The sequence below is a fragment of the Tachysurus vachellii genome, chromosome 13, assembly GCF_030014155.1.
Source record: "Tachysurus vachellii isolate PV-2020 chromosome 13, HZAU_Pvac_v1, whole genome shotgun sequence".
Classification (NCBI taxonomy): domain Eukaryota; kingdom Metazoa; phylum Chordata; class Actinopteri; order Siluriformes; family Bagridae; genus Tachysurus; species Tachysurus vachellii.
In genome coordinates, this window is record NC_083472.1 from 24928969 (window position 1) to 24948968 (window position 20000).

Genomic DNA, 20000 nt, shown 5'->3' on the forward strand with positions numbered 1-20000 from the left:
AGGTGAAAAATGAAACCAGAAAATAATCACGTCTTTTTTCTGGAGCGTGATTGGAAGCATATTTGGATAACAAAACATTTTGTCCATATTGAAAATGTTAAAAGATCCATCATCCTGAACAAAATATCTGGACCAGAGAAGAGTTTTTTTTCCCACAGATCTGTGAGATGACCAGTAGAGGAGCCGAGTCCAGCTGAAACACGTTTATCTCTCGGGTTCATTAGCTGGACCGCTCAATTAAAAGAAGTCTATTGAATAAATATTTCCTCCTTGAAGCTCCTCGTTCAGTCGTTCTTGCACTCGCAGTTGCACTCCTCGTGATGCTCCAACGCCACGTCCGTCAGCGACTTGAGCGAGCCTCGACCCGGTCTGAACTTCAGCATCAGGACCTTCAACCATGCAGACAGAGAGAAAGCAGACACTGAGAGGAGATAATGTAAGAAACAATCCTCTTATATCCACTTTATTCCTCTTACACCACAGCGAATTTCCAATAATGGCAACAATTTATTAAGAAATAAAAATGTCACGCTTTTTATTCGTGTTTTCATTTCATCTTGTTGAACGTCCACCAAACAAACCAGTTCCTCTTCGATCTTACGTTATAGCAGCTACAAACTAAACAATCGCTCCCTCGACAGCCTTCTTTTCCATCATCTGAAGTTAATCTGACAGAAAAAAAGCAGCTTGTCGTTCAAATATTTTGAAAATACTCAGAAATCGTGTGAAAATTTCAGAACGTTAACGAGTTTGGAAAGTGAAGATGACGCAAGATGAAGTGCAGAAAGTGATGCTGGTGTAAAGGAAGTAGGGTTGCAAAGGGGCGGAAAGTTTCCGGTAAATTTCCGGAAACTTTCCACGGGAACTTAATCTGGGAAATTTTGGAAATATTCCAAATTGGAAACTTTACGGAAATTTATGGTAATTTACGGGAATTTATAGGAATTTACGGGAATTTGTGGGACTTATTTGAAAATATAGGGAAATTTATATAAACTATATCATATACAAACATAAATAAACATTTTGTTTGGTCATAAGCAGACATGCATGCAAGATAATACAAATTTTAAAAATGACGTCTTGACTGATTAAATTTTAAGTAGAACTTTAATTGATTATTTCATTGAGTAACACAAAATCATAATAAACATTATTATGCTTGTAATAAACTTATTTACCTAATGCTTGCTGTAATCTATTCTAATTAGTAAGGTAAGTTATTAAGTTTAGGTATTGGGTACAATTAAGAATGTTGAATAAGGCATTAATATGTGCTTAATAAGTCCTAATAAATAGCCAATATTCTATTAATATTCATGCTAATAAGCAACTAGTTAAATGACCCTAAAATAAAGTGTTACTGTGCATGTTATTGAAGAATGTAAGTACCTGCAGGGGGTTTGGCCTCAATGGCCCTCCAGTAAGCAGTGTGCTGTGTGCAAGTGGCCGAGGAACGTAGGGTACAAATTCAACTTAAACTGCATTAAATCTTGTTGTTTTAAACAAAATTATGCTGCAATTTAAGCAAATTTAGTTCCTTGTTATAGGCAACTCTGCATTTTTTTAAATTCCCAGTTTATTTCTATATATTCCCGTTAATTCCCATGGAAAGTTTCCAGCCTTGAAAATTCCCGGAATTTTGCAACCCTAAAAGGAAGTATCTTCTGCCTACTTCATTTAAAGCTTCTGAGATTCTGAACAGAAATACAGAATAATAAATTGTAATACTATAACTGAACCTTCTTATTGTAGGTGTTTTTTTTTAATCTTCTTTAAATAGAATTTTCTGGAAACATGGAATAATAAAAACACGTTTTTTTTAAACCCGTGTTTAAGAGCTCTCACAAACACCAAGTCTAATGAATCATTTTCCTCGTTCGCTCGTGTTAATACTTAGGATGTCATTATCCCAGTGGAGTCTGTACTGTACCTCGTGGTATTTTTTGGTCACTTTAGTGGGCGTGCACTGACAGTCGTAGCAGTTGTTGGAGCAGCAGGCGCAGTTTCCACCACATCGCTTCACCAGCAGGCAGCTGGGCCAAAAAATCACGTCCGTCCTCTTTAACTCCTCTCTCAGGGACACCGAGTAATTACGAGGAGTGCAGCTGTAGAGCCGGACCTCCTCCCGGAGCAGGTTCAGATCCACCACGCCTTCACACACACACACACACACACACACACACACACACACACACACACACACACACACACAGACTTTAGACAGCTGTTTACTTCAGCTTTTATTACTGGCCTGAGACAAAGCAAGATCCAAAACGTCTGAGTCCTGAATCAAGGACTGTAAATCAAATACGTCCTCAGCTGATTCTTATTATTCAGGAATTTGTTCTTCAAACCTGGGACAAATCCATTGTTTTACTCTTTTAGCAATTCTCTTATGAAATTATAATTTGTCTTAATATCGAATTAATGCAACATTCTCCATCACTTCAGTCTTTTGAAGCACAAATGTTCTTGTTTAATTGTTTAAAATTGGGAATCTTTCCATTTTGTTTAACATTATTCAAGAAACAATGCGTCAGCATTTGAAAACTGTTAAATATATATATATATATTTTTGTACTGAAAACATGTTTAATGAACACGTAACGTAACGATTACTTAATACAATCCACAGTGGAGCTTCCTATTTGTCCTAAATCAATATTAGACCTAGATCAAACATCCTTTTTTACATTTACATTTACGGCATTTAGCAGACACCTTTATCCAGAGTGACTTACAACTGAGCAACTGAGGGTTAAGGGCCTTGCTCAGGGGCCCAGCAGTGGCAGCTTGGTGGACCTGGGGTTCGAACCCATGACCTTGCAATCAGTAGCCCAACACCTTAACCACTTTTAGCACCATAATAAATATTTAATGCACAAAAACAAGTCAGGACATTGTGTCTCTACATTCTTCTCCATCACTGAAGAAACATTAATGATCGACCTCTGGATCCAAAACTAGATTAATATCAGCACATTAAATGAACACAGATCTCTGGAATATTCGTACCTCTGTTTTTTTTCTGTTGGAAGAAGGACTTGCCCAGGACGTGCCAATGCGGCTTGTAAAGCTCCTCCAGGTCAAGCTGCCAGCGATCAGGCTCCAGGTATTTCAGGACCTCCTCCACTGTGCCAAATTCAGACACGGCTTCACTCAGAGCCTCCACGCTGTGCGGAGCCGAGGGCATGACGGCGGGCACGGACGGCTTCTAACACAAAACACGTAGCAAACATCTCGGGTCAGTTTTATTCACCAAGCTCGATTTTACCAAGTCTTCATTTTAAATATTTCAAAAAGCATCCCTTAAAAATCCAAGAAGAACTCAACAGAATTAGATCCTAAATCCTGTATTACAGACGGGATCTGAATCATATTTCAATGGGGTCCTGAAAGAAGAAGAACGCAACACAATTCCATACCGTAATATCTCACTGTATAACTCTCACTGTATAACTGTTATGAAACAAAATTCCCATAGAATTTGACCGTATTTCACTGGACGTATTTCAACATACTTTACACAACTATATTGCAGTCCAATAGAATTAGAGCATATTTCAAAGAATAAGCCATAAACCAGCAGGAATAATATGGAACTGCATAAAGCCATTTTTACTAAATATCCCATAAAAGTATAACGTGAACACTGTAGGAATGAGATTGAATCTCCACTAGGGATCCAAAGACCTCTAGAGAACCATATATTTACTACTTAATCCATAAGTCCGACAAGAAGACTTATAGAATTCGTCCAAATTCCAATACGTACCCCATAAACATTCAGCAGGAGCCCTATAGAGCTCTGAGGACAAATAATTCAATGGACAGCCCATTAAACTACAACTGGAACAGAATTAGACCATATTTCAGTGAGTATTTTACATCCCCATTAAAAATCCCACATCCAATTTGTATCCAATGAAATTCACCAGAGAATTCCGGCACATTCCATTGTAATTTTCCATTGTATTTATATTGCTTGTAAGTAATTTTCATATAAAAATCGAAAAATTATTCACGATAAGTTCTTTCTGTACGCTCAGGCAGGCTATGAAAAGCTTGTCGGCATGGTTACAGCCGCGTAATAGACGTCGTGGTCGCCGATAAAGGACGCTTGTGATATAAAGGAGGTCTGTGAATGGGGTCAGTGTGACTGAATGAGGGCACTTCGAATCAAAAGACACGTGACTATTCCGCTGCGATGGCTTGTTATTTTCAGAACAAGGACGGTTTGAAGGTCGAAAAGCAAATAACAGAGCAGATAGCGGATCGTTATCCAAGATGGAAGATCACGGCACATCATTTTAAAATAATTTCATCATACTTTCAAAGTCATCCCTGAATAAAAGTATGAACAAAACCCACAGCGTCGTACATGACACTCTACTATACACCATGAGTGCATACTAATGACTATAATTAGAATAATTTATTCTGCTTAATAGCGAAATCATGAATATTGATTACAAAATGTTCAGCAAAACTTTACATAAAGGATTCGTTCTGTCGTTCCACTGCTTCTAAATATCCATCACTTCTCGGTCTGGCCGTCTTTTTTTCCTCTCTTGCGAGATCTTGCGGTCGTGAATAATGTGGAATGGAAAGCATTAACAACTCGCGAATGTGTGACGCTCTTCCATTTTGTCACATAATGAACATGTGAAGCCTCCTTCGAGAAGTCTCCTGCTGAGACGTATATCACATTAAAGGGTTTCATGAGGAAATCTCGGCACAAATCCGAGTTTCGTCTGCGCAAATCTGTAAAAAGGATCTGTTCAAGTCCTCGTACGAAAGTCACGTCAGAAGGCAACATTAACGCTGCGCTGACTAAAGATATAAAAGTAGGAGCGATGAATGCTCAGGCAGGTAAACGTCCTGTGGTAATTAATGTCATCTTACTAATCAGGAATGACATCAAGTTATAATATGCTCTGTTGTTACGCTGTAAATTCTACAAGTAAGTGATAAACTGGAGTTTCCATATAGACACACTCTGATCCAAAATGTTCGCTAAAGGCGTTTTCTAACTCTTCCAAGCCATATGCTCTGACAGCCTCATGCATAGCAACCCAGAAAATATTTACCCCCCTGTAAAGGAGTTAACGTGATCTTATTCCTTTGCCTTCTACAAAATCCCTTTGACGTCATGCACAAGGTCAGAGCTGATGAATTGATCTCGTGAGGTATAAACCCCAGAATGAAATAATAGATCCCACTGTGTTGTGTAGCTCTGACAACAAGGTGTTTCAAATTGGTTGCATCTGTGTATGGGGGAAAAAAAAAGCTTAACAGAGCCGACACAGCCTCGGTTACTCAGAGAGCGAGTCGAACATCTGAGCCGAGAACTCCACCAGAAACGTGTGATTGGATGTAAATAAACAAACAGACGTCGAGGACTCTGGGTGAGACAAGTTTCAGTGTCACGGCAAGTTCAGTCGTTGTGGTCAAAAAAGCAGCTCGATATACAGTAAAAATCGATCTTAAAGCTACACTTAACGCTCGATTTAATTCAAACTACTTCTGTCTGATTTTGTCAGTAGACATTTTCACAAAGCGTAAGCGAAATCTGGATATAGATTAAGATCAATATTGAACATGTCAGAGACCTGGACTGATGCACGTTGAGGTTTGTTTCACACGGAACCCTGAATATTTGTTTCAGCTGTAAAAAAGTTGCTTTCTTGGAAAGGTTTATGAACCCCGGATAGATCCATCTAAAAACCTTAAGATTCCACACTTATCCTGGATGACAGAGAATTTGAGTAACCGACATAGAATACAGTCCAGAAGAGTACATTACATTGTTCTGTTTATTGGATTGTCTTGGAAAAGTCCATATGTCTTAGCATAGGCTTATCATACAGTGGGCATGTCCGTGTAGAACTCTAAAGGTGTTCTGGAACCCTTAAACATTCTACAAAAGTGTTTCAGCAACCAAGAACATGGAATCCCTGGTACTGGTGGTGCATCCCAAAAAAATCTGCATTGTATTTAGTCCACAAGGACTTGCGTAGGACATATTTAAGGGTCTAATTTTGGGTCTAATTTGACGGAACTCGCACACACTTCCCTCTTGGTGACAAAAAATAATTGTCTCCCATTAATTAATCCCATTGCTCTGTTTCAGAACAAGATCGAGGAGTGTGTACATGCTGTAACCTCTAAAGAAAATGTTGATGAATGTAAATAAATACTTTATTGTTTGTTATTACGCAGGTCCTCACAAATACTTCATAAACATCCTGATAAACAACAGCCAGTTTTTGTGGTGATTTTCTCTTCCAATTTTGTCAGGCTGTTCCCACCTTCAACAGCTACTAATCTGGTAGGATGATTAGCTAGCCTAGCATCGGTGGTTGACAGAAGAGAGACATGGTGCTGCTTTATCTTTACCAATCCACCTCATAAAGAACCCTTTGGGTCACCTGAGGTCAGAAAGGTCACCATAACTCTCTAGACCATTTGAGTGATGTCTGAGATCTGGCCTTTCAATCTCAGCTCCCACAAAGTCATTCATTCACTCATTTTCTACCACTTATCTGAACTACCTCGGGTCACTGGGAGCCTGTGCGTCATCTCAGGTGTCATCGGGCATCAAGGCAGGATACACCCTGGACGGAGTGCCAACCCATCACAGGGCACACACACACACTCTCATTCACTCACACAATCACACACTATGGACAATTTTCCAGAGATGCCAATCAACCTACCATGCATGTCTTTGGACCGGGGGAGGAAACCGGAGTACCCGGAGGAAACCCCCGAGACACGGGAGAACATGCAAACTCCACACACACAAGGTGGAGGTGGGAATCGAACCCCCAACTCTGGAGGTGTGAGGCGAACGTGCTAACCACTAAGCCATCGTGCCCCCTCCCCCACAGTCATGTCATGTCTAAATATGGACCAGCTCTAAGGCTCTGAAGAAATGAATCAGTTCCCGGTTGTTTGCCTGAGCAAATCTCTTGGGAGCAACAAACCCAGTGTGTAGGTCTCTACTCTTCAACATTTTTATTACATTCGTATGAAAGATTTGACATCTCAAGCTTGACCTCTTCACTCACAGCTAACAAAGTTTTTCCATCCCCCTCCCTCCAGGTCTGAATGATCCCTGTTTCCAGAGCTAGGTGCTATTTTAATGGGCTCTTCACTCAAACCTTTACTGTTTTCCACAGGATTTTTCTGGGTTTTTATGGCTGAGGCTGGTTTTTCCTCTGCTCCTGGTTGAAGTGGTGAAAGTGAATGATTGCTTATTTAGGTGGAGTGCGTTTAGCCGACGAGGCTGACCACAGAGAAACAGAACGCTGTTGTTTTAACAGAAAACGGAGCCTCAGTGAAGAGGAACCGGGTATTCGAGATGATCTCCAACAATCAAAAGTCATTTTGTTGAGAAGGAATCCTTAGAGGTTTGTTTTTTTCAACCACCAATGAGAGGACCATAATTGCAAAGAAACATCATTAAGGTACAATATTAGACATGAAGGAACATTCTTGTTTGTAACTTGGAGGTGTCTTCTGTGAATGCTCTCCTTTTACTTCACTTTCACCTTTACATACAGGTAGCCTTCAGCAAATAACATTGGGAAAAGTTTAGTTAGAATTCTTGGTGTTTGTGAAGCGTAGGGTCTGAAATAAGCATCTCCAAAAAACTCCAACATATACAACCGTTTCTTTGAGACTCTTCTGATCTTCTGATCACCTATAAGTCTCTATTGATGTCCTTTCTTTAATTTGGATAATAAATTAAAGGCAGGGTCTCCGTTTTTTGAGAAATGATTCAGAAAACTGAGTCGGGCCGAATAATAAAAAAACAAAAACAAAAATCAAAACTAACATGTAGCCAATGAGCAGAAAGGGGCGGGGCTTGTCAATATGGGCGGAGAGAGTGTTCAGTGCACATGTGTGACATTAGCAGAAAGCGGTTTTAACATTGACATGGAGGATAAAAACAAAGAAAGAAAGAAAGGAAAGGCTTACGATAAGGTAAGAAGTAGGACGTGTTAATATAGGATCAGCTTTCCAGCGCTGGAGAGAACTGAAGGAGCAGGAAGTTGGTCACATATTCACAGATTGGAGTTTCCTGAGTCAATAACTCCTGAGCTAAACGCTGTTACTACACAAATAACACCTCTTTTCTATCGTAGTAATGTAGAGACGCAGCTACAACCGTGTTTTGTGTAGTAACAGTGTTTAGCTCAGGAGTTATTGACTCGGGAAACTCCAATCTGTGAATATGTGACCAACTTTACTTAAGACGCCGAGGCGCTTTTTTCCTTCTCGATAGGTGAGTAACGTTGGTTTTGTTTTGTTACACAGAACTAATATATGTCTTTGTCCTTTACATGATTATGCTTGTGTGTCATTTTTGCTTGTTTGTTTATCTACAATCGTATTGTTCTTCACTTCAGCTATGATAAAGACACATTTCTTTCCATTAGTTGTCTGGGTTACGTATGTACGTGTGGGGCGGAGCTTCAATACAGGGGTGGGACTCGTTTGGGTTAGGGGCGTGTTTGTTTTGGTGATTTCAAATGTCAACATTGGCTTTCAAACAACGGAGACCCCACCTTTAATTTCAAATGTTTCCCAAACTCCGGGGAACCCAAAGGTGCCACATTTTTATACTACTATTATATGTTATATTACTAGTATATCTTGGCAAATCTTGACTTGATCCGTCTGAGGAGGCCCTTAAGGTTCTGTGTTATTCTTATTCTGTGTTACTCTTATCTTTAGGAATTTAGCTATCAGTGTTCAATAAACTCTGTTCAATAACATACTTACAGGTTATTTTCATTTGATGCAAAGCTTTAAAGAGTTAAGGGAACTTTCAAAAGAAAGTGCTACAGGCATAATGTAGGCAGGCTGCATATAAGTCATTCTGAGCTACTGCTTGTACACCCAGAAACATGACAAATGACAAGAGTTAGGCAAGAATCGTACCTTCTCTAAGGCAGTATTACAAGACCTGTAATTATGTCAATTTAGCAACAGCACTGGTAAAAGCTGTTGGTGTTTAACATCGGTAGGGCTAGTGGTTGTTCATAGACAATAGGGCTTCACAATCACAAATCCACTTTGGTGTCACTGTGATCTAGGTTATTTTTGACAAAGTTACTCAGTGCAAAGTTAAGACCTCAATAAACACACTACAATTTAGCCAAACACACAGAAAGGAAACCAGCTAGACCGAAAGCTAGTCACGCGTCGTCATAAGCATGACAGCGATGTTACTAGACCTACATTTACAGCAGGTTAGCATTGGCATTCATAAATTCTCTTGTATTTCAGGTCAGTAGGTGAAAACAACTTGGCTTCACCAGATAGAGTTCATTACAACTTGCACAAGCTATCTTGGAGGAATTCAGTGCTGGAGTTCAAAAATCCGATTCATCCCGTTGGCGTCAAGCGATTTCTGACGAAGTAAACTTACGCCTTGACCACAGACCCAAAGAAACACAGGAGAAGGAAAGGAAGTCTGACAGGATGAAAGTTACCGCCTCACAATTTATTATAGGACAGGAAGCCTGTCTTGGCCAGAGTGACCATGAGAGAGAGTCATGAAACAGCTCTGGAAGTCTAGTCAAGCAACTGGCAATGCTAAACACTCTACCAGTCATCAGACTCAGAACGGATACGATTCAGATCTATAACCTGACATGCCATAGTGTAATGAACGTAAGATGAAGAATCCTGTATAAAATAATAGATTGTCTGTATGATAGGTCCACAGTACCGAGGCTGTTAGCAAAAGACCACTGACTTCTAAGATGGTTTAACCTCGAATCAGACCTTTTATCAAGTGCATGAGCATTTAGTTAATCAACAGTGATGAGTAGTTGAAATAGTTTGCAGCTGAATTCTACATTAATAACTTTATAATCCGCATTATGTTCTCGGCAAAAATAGTTTATTTTTACTAAATAAAATGGCTAAGATCGAGACATAGTCAACCTCAGAGACTTTAGAGACAAATGTCTAGTTAAACATTTATGGACCATCAGGTGACGTGTTCTTAGAAAATCACTAACAACTTGCCAATGATTTCTGGTGGTTGATGTTTAGTAGTTGGTCTATAGATCATCATCTCACATGGATTTTACTGAAAGGCAGATTAACATCAGTTGACATATTGTCCTGATGCATTTGATTGGTCGGGTCATGACTCAGGATTTATTTGCACGGAGACCCATAAAAAATATCCCGATTCGTAACCTTTCCATAAATTAGGGTTGAGATCGGTAGAAAAACATTCCACTGATTAATCCTTCAACATTAGCATGAGCTTGGAAATTTGTAAAGAGGTAAACATGTGCCGTAACAGGGTGTATTTGCAGTTAAGGAAACCAGCTAAAGTTGCCTCATCACAATTTGTCCTAAGTGTGACAAAAACAAAAGCAAAATATTTTCCAATAGCTTTCCCAAAGTAATGACACACGCCAATAGCTAAAGGAATTTGAGCTTGGGGGAAACGGGTACATGGTTCTGGGAACACACAATGGCAGGACATGGAGTCTAAGTCAGTAGCAATAGCAAGGCGAGTGCCAGGAACCAAACCAACATTGTATCACACACCACATACTCATCCCTGACACAAAACACTTTAAACACCATACAGACAAATCCCCTTAGATGGAATTCTGACCACAATCCAGCTGGATGCTAAATGGATTTTCAGAGAAGGCGCCAAAGGAAATGCAGGAGTGCTGTGAGTCAGGTCTGGAGGGGCAGTAGAATTGCAGGTTCCCGCTCTCCATCCTCCTCCACACTCTATAAATAGAGCTCCATCAGTCAGCCACACCTTCTGTGATGGGAGAACTATGGGCCAAAACACACCTCCAATCCCTCATGTAAAGCACAAGAAATCGTGAAGAAAAAACACAACACTTTTAGACCTGAGAGCATTGGTTGCATAAACCTCATCTACAGAAGTTGCATAACTGTTCTTCATGGGAAAGCTGTTCAAATATTATTTTTTCCTTCATCAATCACAAAATTCATAACTTGGGGTATGTGATTTTAGAAGCATGGGTGAAGCTGCAAATCCTTCATTGTTCTGTCATAAACTAACATCCATCAAGGTCGATTCTGATGGATTTGCTTAACATTAGCATTCCTATTTTAAGTAAAGTTGAACGAAGACTGTAGTAATCACAGAGGAGCCTTGATTGTCCTTAATTTTCTGTGCATAAGGTGCACTGGGTGTTACTAGGTCACATGACCATTACATGTATGTAGGCTGTACCTTAGTAACTCAAACGGAAACCTCTGCTTCTAAGACATTTCTTTCTAAACATCTGTGTTTCATTGTGCTGGATTTTAAGTGCTTCCTGGTACAAAAACGTGTCAGCTTGTCAAATCAGAAAACATATTTCTACAGGTCGTTTAAAAGAAGGTTCAATATGACATAATCTTTCCAGACGGATACACATACAGTCCATAAAAGCGACAGATTCTGACAGGACTAAAATGCCAGAGGTAGTCCATAATTACTTTATAATAATTATTATTACATGGTAATGGTAATACTGGGGGTCACGGTGTCTTAGTGGTTAGCACGTTCGCCTCACACCTCCAGGGTTGGGGGTTCGATTCCCGCCTCCTCCTTGTGTGTGTGGAGTTTGCATGTTCTCCCCGTGCCTCGGGGGTTTCCTCCGGGTACTCCGGTTTCCTCACCCGGTCCAAAGACATGCATGGTAGGTTGATTGACATCTCTGGAAAATTTGTCCGTAGTGTGTGATTGTGTGAGTGAATGAGAGTGTGTGTGTGTGTGCCCTGTGATGGGTTGGCACTCCGTCCAGGGTGTATCCTGCCTTGATGCCCGATGACGCCTGAGATAGGCACAGGCTCCCCGTGACCCGAGGTAGTTCGGATAAGCGGTAGAAGATGAGTGAGTGAGTGATAATACTAATAATCATATGATGATGTAATAAGTACATTACCTCCCTGTGTAATACCAGCCCTATCCAAATAGGGCTTTAGACACAAATCCTGTCTGTTTTATCCTGTATTCACCACCTGAATCACTACAAAATCAATAAAAGCAGTGTAAAGAACAACTGTATTCAGAATGAAATGAAGCAGGTTTTTCTTGTCAACGCATAAAAATGTCAAGACACGCTCAAACACATCTGTATACAAGCAAGACACAGAAAGAAATGGGACTCGTAAAGTCCCGACAGGCATCAGACATCAAAGGCGAGTGGCTCTATTAAATCATTTCAGGGGAATAATCCTCCCTAAAAGTGCCATGCAAAACCCAGGAGGAAATGGATGCGAGGCTGAGATGGAAATGGAAAGCAACGTTCTCACAAGCAGGAGCTATAACTGCAGCCTGGAAAATCTTTCCACCTGTTATTGCTGCTGAGGTCAGAAGGTCATTCTGGCTAGGATTATACACTTCGCTGCACCGCAATTAGCCAGAGATTGCCACACATTCTTGGTGGACGAGCTTTTCTCTCTGAGATTAAACGCTTTACATTGATGGGAAGAGCAGACTAATGCAGCATGAATACTGTGCAGGTTAATCATAAGTGGTGTATTAGATCCTTCCTCTCTCTTCAGATCTGACTCTTACAGTTAAACGTACTTATCTCTGTGTGTTAGTTAAAAAGAACTCGTTTCTTCAGGTTCTTGTGTTTAAGTGAGGTCACGTGTTGATTCTCTATGACTGCAGCTCGAATAGTAGTGAGGCCGCAAATCACAGGTTACTATTAATGCACTCCTTCGAGTACCTTATGGTTTCCATAGTAACAGGTCTTTCACTAAGACTTCTATGCTAAAGGCTCCACATAAAATTATTCATTCATTCATCTTCTACCGCTTATCCGAACTACCTCGGGTCACGGGGAGCCTGTGCCTATCTCAGGCGTCATCGGGCATCAAGGCAGGATACACCCTGGACGGAGTGCCAACCCATCACAGGGCACACACACATACACTCTCATTCACTCACACAATCACACACTACGGACAATTTTCCAGAGATGCCAATCAACCTACCATGCATGTCTTTGGACCGGGGGAGGAAACCGGAGTACCCGGAGGAAACCCCCGAGGCACGGGGATAACATGCAAACTCCACACACACAAGGTGGAGGTGGGAATCGAACCCCCGACCCTGGAGGTGTGAGGAGAACGTGATAACCACTAAGACACCGTGACCCCCCCGCCGCAAATCACAGGTTACTATTAATGCACTCCTTCGAGTACCTTATGGTTTCTATAGTAACAGGTCTTTCACTAAGACTTGTATGCTAAAGGCTTCACATAAAATTATTATTATAAAATGTATATTAATTGTAGATATGATGAAGTTTTACCCAGGATTTTACCCTAACAGCACCACACTGTGTGATTTCTTCCCAACATACTATGGTGTCCATCAGGGTCATTATGGTTAGTAGATGTTTTATATGGATCTTTATGGTATCTGTGGTTGTTGCACTCATAAGCAGGACTTTCTCATGGATTTCGAACGGTAGCGTGGCAGAGGAATATAACTTTAATTATGTTATGTTATGTTATGTAACTGCTGTAACTCTCATCATTGTGGTTTCCAAACCTCGGTTTTCTTTTGCACCAAAAAAAGATTAATCTTTCTGAAAGCTTTCATTTAGTGTCTGATCCTTTAAATTTCCCAGGCACTCCTGCCACACCAGGGATAACAACGTTGATCAGTTCGCACTGTTATTTTTCTCTCAAATTCTTCATCTGTTCCTGTTGTTGATGTTTAAACAAAGGCCCACTTTGAGTCGTCAAAAGCTTTCAGACCTTCTCTAAAATATTTGCCCGTGGGCAAATTGTGTATCAGCCTTTTCTATTCTTTCCATCCTCTCATGTAAATGTTTAACTAAAAGCTGGACTTTTAAAAGGGCAGATCATTTACAGTTCACTTGATGACTGTATGCAGGATTTCTCCTTGCACCTCCTTATTTAGCATTATCTAATACTACCACGAGCCCGATCCCATTCCTTCTCTGAGTTCTAACAGATGGAAGACACATCTGTGAGATGCTCCTGACCTGTTTTGTAAGGACAGCATCTGGTGGTATATCATTGCATCAGTATATTTTATTAATTTGTTTATTTTCCTCTTATGAGACCATAGCGGCAGCAGGACGACAAGGTCATCCCAGAATTCTCAATCCCCAGCCCCAAGCTCTTGCTTGGTGATCTCCAGACCTTCCTCACCCAAATGGGAAATACAGTATAATATCTCCAGTAGGTCCTGGGTCTTCACCAAGAGGATCTTCATCCTATGACTGATATAGTTCTACCAGTTGCAGGCAGCCTTGTAAGGTGCCCAAAGAAACTCAACAGGCTCCTTTCGATTCACAGAAGAAGTGGCTCTACTCCAGTCAAGTTCCTTGTCAAGTTCTTTTTAAGCTCCTCATGCTATGGAGTGGAAACTTACAATCTTGTTCTTTTGCTCACTGACCTGATATCATGAACATAAATAAAGATATCAAGCATCTAGTCTCAAATGACATTGCACCTCAGTTAAGCCTACAAGTTCTTCTCCATTTTGGTCTGTCTGAACCGGACCAGCTTATGTGGGAAGACCTGCAATCAAAATCCTTGTACTGGCTATGAGATCGAGCGCCAGTAACCCAAATCCATGTGGGTATGCGTAGCCTTTTTCAGGGGGGTCTTTGTCAAGCTTTGCTCTTTGTCTAATCTATCCTTTAAGATCAGAATAGCAATCATGTCACTACTAGGAGCAGTCCTGAGGTCCACTGAATCCAAAGCCCCATAAACAAAGCCACAACAAGTTGGCAGCTTTCATTAAAAAAAGCTTAATGATAGACAGGATTTTCCAAAAGTCCTTTTGTTAGCAACGAGGACCTTGTATCTTCTGAAAGTTGTCAGCTTGTATTGTTTTTTTTTTCCCAAACCTCAGACAGACGAGCTGGTTTTGGTAATTAGATGTGTTTACTCAGACAAATGGCATGAGAAACAGCTGAGTGACAGGACGGAATACACGGCACTCTCGGAGCTGACAGCTTTTGTTAGAGAAAGTAATGGAGTGTGGAGCCTCAGGATGTGTGTGGTCTGGGTGGAGGGAAAGGAAGGATGAGATCGGAGACAACACAGGACAAAGAGACATTAGAGTCAAGGATGAAGAGGAGGGTACACACAGACAGACAAAGAGAGAGAGTCTGAGGGAAATACAGAGTGTAGAGTGACAGAAAGTAGTATTTTTTCCACAGGCTCATCTTTCCTGTGCTCTAAGGGTAGAAAAACAATGTGAGTAATAACTCACTGTGTCTGGCTGCATAGTGTATAATCTCAAAGTCCTTTCTCCACTTATTTGTGCTTCATCAGTCATACTAAATGCTGGGAAATTCCACCAAGTGTTATTTACACCACTGATGTCATGACACTTGGTAAGACCACATGACATTCAGGGCCTGGAGGTGTAAACTGGTGGGGAAAGCTGAAGGGTGCCATTGTAGGTAGATAATAAGTATCAGCATCAACAAGTATCAGTAACAACAAGTGTATCAGTTCCTCACCCTTTGTTCAGGCATGATGTGTTCCAGTTTTACACAGATGACCTCTTATACTCCTCTTTGGAACTGAGTAATGTCTGTGCATTCAGCGTTTATTGTCCTTGAAGGAGTTTGTCTTGTCCTTTAGATGGAGATAAACTGCTAAGTCTTGACGTGAGGAATTTTTGCCCTCCTGTGTTGGGACACGCATTCACAAAGTGGTCGTTTCATCACACTGATTTCTGTCAGAGCGTTTTTCTGGGTTTGAGTTACAACTCAATGGGATATTTGAGGTTTTCCAGACACTACGGTCACATGTAAAGGACACTGATGTCACACATTTTCTCTCTGGTAGCTGGTGTGGTCTTCATCTTGGACTTGAGCACTTCATGGTGGTCCGAACTGTTTTTTTTTTTTTTCTGATGACTTCAAAGTTGCCATCTTTTAAGAGTCCTAAAGTGTATGAAACATGCCAGGTTTCTGTACAGACAGAATCAAACTGTCCTGCACCCTCCAGAATCTGAGGACCTCCAGAGTTCCAAATATCATTAAATATTGAGGTTGTACGCTGACTAAGGGTAGGATGATAAAATACTGACCAATGTTTTAACCAAATGGTGAGATAAAGGAATGGTACAGATTAGAACCTTCATAGAAACCCTTTTTAGTAGTGGATTCTCTGTGAAGAACCCTTGAGGAACAAGTGACAATTTGTTGGTTTGCCCGAGAAAGCTTGACCATCTAAAACACTCGATAGTCATTTTAAACATAGGTCACACTTTTATGGAAATGTACACCGTCTTCGTGTTCTCACAAAGAACATCCTTCGCACTAACACAAGATTGTTTGTCAAATCCTTGGTACTTACAAATTCTCTGTAATCTAGACCATTCCACATATCCACGTTTTTTTTTTTTACTAAGCCAATGACCATGTTGTTCTCTATAGAAGCTTTTTTTGTTCTGGAAGAAGTGGATTAATAAGAGACCATTTTTCTCATTAAACGGTACTTCTAGTCATTCTGTTTACTCACTAAAGGCAATTTACCCACCTGAATGACAGGAAACCATAACAGACAAAAGCACAAGGAGGACATTTTCCTGAGCTGTGCTGGAAAAATCCTGGCTACCTCTGGAAAAGCTTTCAGTTACACCAGTAAACAGCCAATGCTATGAGATCGCGAGAGGAACAGAAATACATAGAGCTAGGAACTCAGGACAAACTGTCAGTCACAAACACAATGTGGAACATGACCATGACTCTCCTCCTGTTATATAAGCGACAATTGCACATTTTCACATCATTCCAGAGACAGAAGGAGTTATAAACCACTTACCTGCTGCAGGACAGAGTAATGGATGCTGAAACCTGGCTCTGAGGGAAAGTATTCGTCTGAAATGAAGCGAATGCGAATCTGGTTCCCTTTGGACGTCTGAGGGCCAGGAGCAGACTGAGAACCACACCAACGACCCAACACCATCCCTCCATCAGGTTCCTCCACTTCCACGTAATCATACCTGAATGAGATGAAGAAACATTGTGTATACATTTAGAGAAAAAGTGTTTAGTTCACAAGTGTGTGATTAGAGCGGGACGAGTAAAGGGTGAGGTTTTAGATATCTTTATTTGGAGAACTTAAAAAACGTAATGTCTGTAAGTTACAGTACGTTTATTTGTATTTTGGAAAACAAATTAACACCTACTGTAGTAGCACATTTTGTTCTGACAGGGTGGCGCTCGGAAACAACATTTACTCATGATTTTGATGATGCCTTATCATACTGTACATCATACTTTACTGGGACTCCTAGGCACTTTTGGCCACGCCTCCTTTAGTCTAATGAAAATGTCAAAGAAGGGGGAAGTCGTGGCCCAATGGTTAGAGAGTCTGACTCCTAACCCTAAGGTTGTGGGGTCGAGTCTCGAGCCGGCAATACCACGACTGAGGTGCCCTTGAGCAAGGCACCGAACCCCTTTCAACTGCTCTCCGGGCGCCGCAGCATAAATGGCTGCCCACTGCTCCGGGTGTGTGTTCATGGTGTGTGTGTGTGTGCACTTTGGATGGGTTAAATGCAGAGAACGAATTCTGAGTCTGGATCACCGTACTTAGCCGTATGTCACGTCACTTTCACATTCACGTTACAGACTGAGGCCACACCTCCTTCACTAGGACTGACAGGCACAGAGGCCACGCCTCCTTCTCTGGAGCAGACAGAAGAGCAATGAATCGTTACATCCCATTGGAGGTTGAGATTCATTCATTCATCTTCTACCGCTTATCCGAACTACCTCGGGTCACGGGGAGCCTGTGCCTATCTCAGGTGTCATCGGGCATCAAGGCAGGATACACCCTGGACGGAGTGCCAACCCATCACAGGGCACACACCCACACTCTCATTCACTCACTCACACAATCACACACTACGGACAATTTTCCAGAGATGCCAATCAACCTACCATGCATGTCTTTGGACCGGGGGAGGAAACCGGAGTACCCGGAGGAAACCCCCGAGGCACGGGGAGAACATGCAAACTCCACACACACAAGACGGAGGCGGGAATCGAACCCCCAACCCTGGAGGTGTGAGTCGAACGTGCTAACCACTAAGACACCGTGCCCCGAGGTTGAGATATTTACAATAATTATTTTTTTAATTTCTGTATTAAAAGTACAGAGTGTGTTGAGTCTCTGTACTGAACCCTGGGGACATGAAAACATCTTCTACATTACTTTATTGTTATATGAACCAATTTCTCTGCTTACAAAATGAGTTAAACATGCAAATGTAGGGTTTTAATCTGTGCCGTTTAATTCAGTATGTGACCAGGCCATAGATATAAAGTTAAATCCAATTTTGTGACAATCCATCATCTATAAAAAAACTCTAATGAATAATGAATGCTGTTTCTTGTTTATTCAAACCAGCTCGCATTAAATAAACTTCATGGTCATCAGTCACAAAGCAAAGCTGCGCTCACATTCCCTTTTGGTTTTGTGTGTTTTTTTTATGTTCAAGCAAGATGTCCTTTGATTCGGAGCACATTCATCTGTGTCATGGGGTTTTTGGCTTTGATTAGTAATGCAGTCATACATCACCATCTCACAGCTGAAAAATGGGAGCCACCTGCAACACACCACGTGTGTGTGTGTGTACATCTCTGTCCTGTATCACCCACATGCCTCTTTGTGTGTGTGTGTGTGTGTGTGTGAGGGTTTGAAGAGAGAACTCTAGCGCTTAAACGGGATCTAAACAGACCGCTAATGCTCTGAGCAGCTGCTCTCAGATGAGATGTTCTGTGAACAAATGATTTTATAACATACATCTTGCCCAAAATACATCTGTGTGAAATAATAAGCAGCAGTGAAACACATCCTAACCGGTTATTTACTGTAAACGCTAGCAAACTATCTAGGATTTGTCGAAGGTTTATAGGTGCAGGATTTCACTGAGGTGATTTTTTTTACCTGTACCTGTGAACTTATTATTTCAAGCTAGTACAAAAACAGCTAAGTTAGCTAAGTGCTAACGAACTAGCTCGATTCCGTCACAGGTCCAAATATAAAACGACAACTATTGTTTCGTTACAGTCGTAAGCTACTGTAGCTAGCATAGCATAGAGGTTCTGTGGAGCACAAACTGAGTCGAGTTTTAAACAGAGGCCTGATTGACCTCGTTTGGAATAAGCTGAGCATTGTGTATGTTTCTTTTTTGGCTGGAAAACAAGAGATTAGCTTTGTTGAAATTACACCCCGTATATTTTATTTAGCTATAAGTTTTCTGATGGCCTCCATGAGACAAAACCCATTAAGCTCAAACAAGGCTGACCGTCTTCTCGGCGTGTCCGTTTCGGCTCCTCGTTAAGGACTCATTACGTCTCGGTTCATAAACGGCCACCGGAGAAGGCTTAATAAAAGATATCAAGGAGATTCAATATCCGTGACCTAGATATCCAGCCTCAGTAGGCGCCCTGCTCCCTGTCCTCGCCTCAGCGTGTCCTCAAACCCCGGTGAGAGACGGAATTTACAGACATAATGAAGTTCATTTCTGCACATCAGCGCTCCCAGGACCAGCCGATCACATCCGTGTTTTCCCGACAGATTCACAAAAAGTAATTAAGCAACATTTAAATGAAGGGAATTGACTTCCAAATAAAAAAACGCAGATTTTTAATTAGGGCCGTTCCACATAAGCACAGAGTCGAACGTAATGAGTTCCTGTTTTATTAAAGAAAAACACATTAAACTACAAGTCGTGTTCCCGAGAAACGACGAGAGAGCGGAAACATCAGAGACTCCTTCTGTAAACGTTAAATAAACTCACAGAAAAGTTCACCATCATCCTACACATCCTGCACTACTGTCAGAGCTGCTGCTGGAAAAAATGGATCGATATTAACCTTTCGACCAATCAGAGTGCAGAATTCAACAGCGCTGTGAAAAAGAAATCTATAAAATACACACACGCTAACTTTTTCTTTCTTTTGGGGTTTAAT

General features: G+C 41.1%; 1 protein-coding gene across 2 annotated transcripts in view; it reads right to left on the bottom strand.

Moving 5' to 3' along the window:
* The window catches only part of pdgfc (platelet derived growth factor c), a 61226-nt gene that overhangs the window by 2085 nt on the left and 39141 nt on the right, over positions 1-20000 (bottom strand). For both annotated transcript variants that reach the window (XR_009649401.1, XM_060885647.1), the window contains exons 3-6: positions 16843-17023; positions 3019-3217; positions 1934-2154; positions 1-389 (exon numbers count right to left, since the gene is read on the bottom strand). The exon at positions 1-389 is cut by the window's left edge. Coding sequence is in view for 1 of the 2 variants with exons in the window: in XM_060885647.1 (XP_060741630.1) it covers positions 285-389; positions 1934-2154; positions 3019-3217; positions 16843-17023 (706 nt within the window). In the remaining variant the exon portion in view is untranslated. The remainder of the gene's footprint in view (positions 390-1933; positions 2155-3018; positions 3218-16842; positions 17024-20000) is intronic.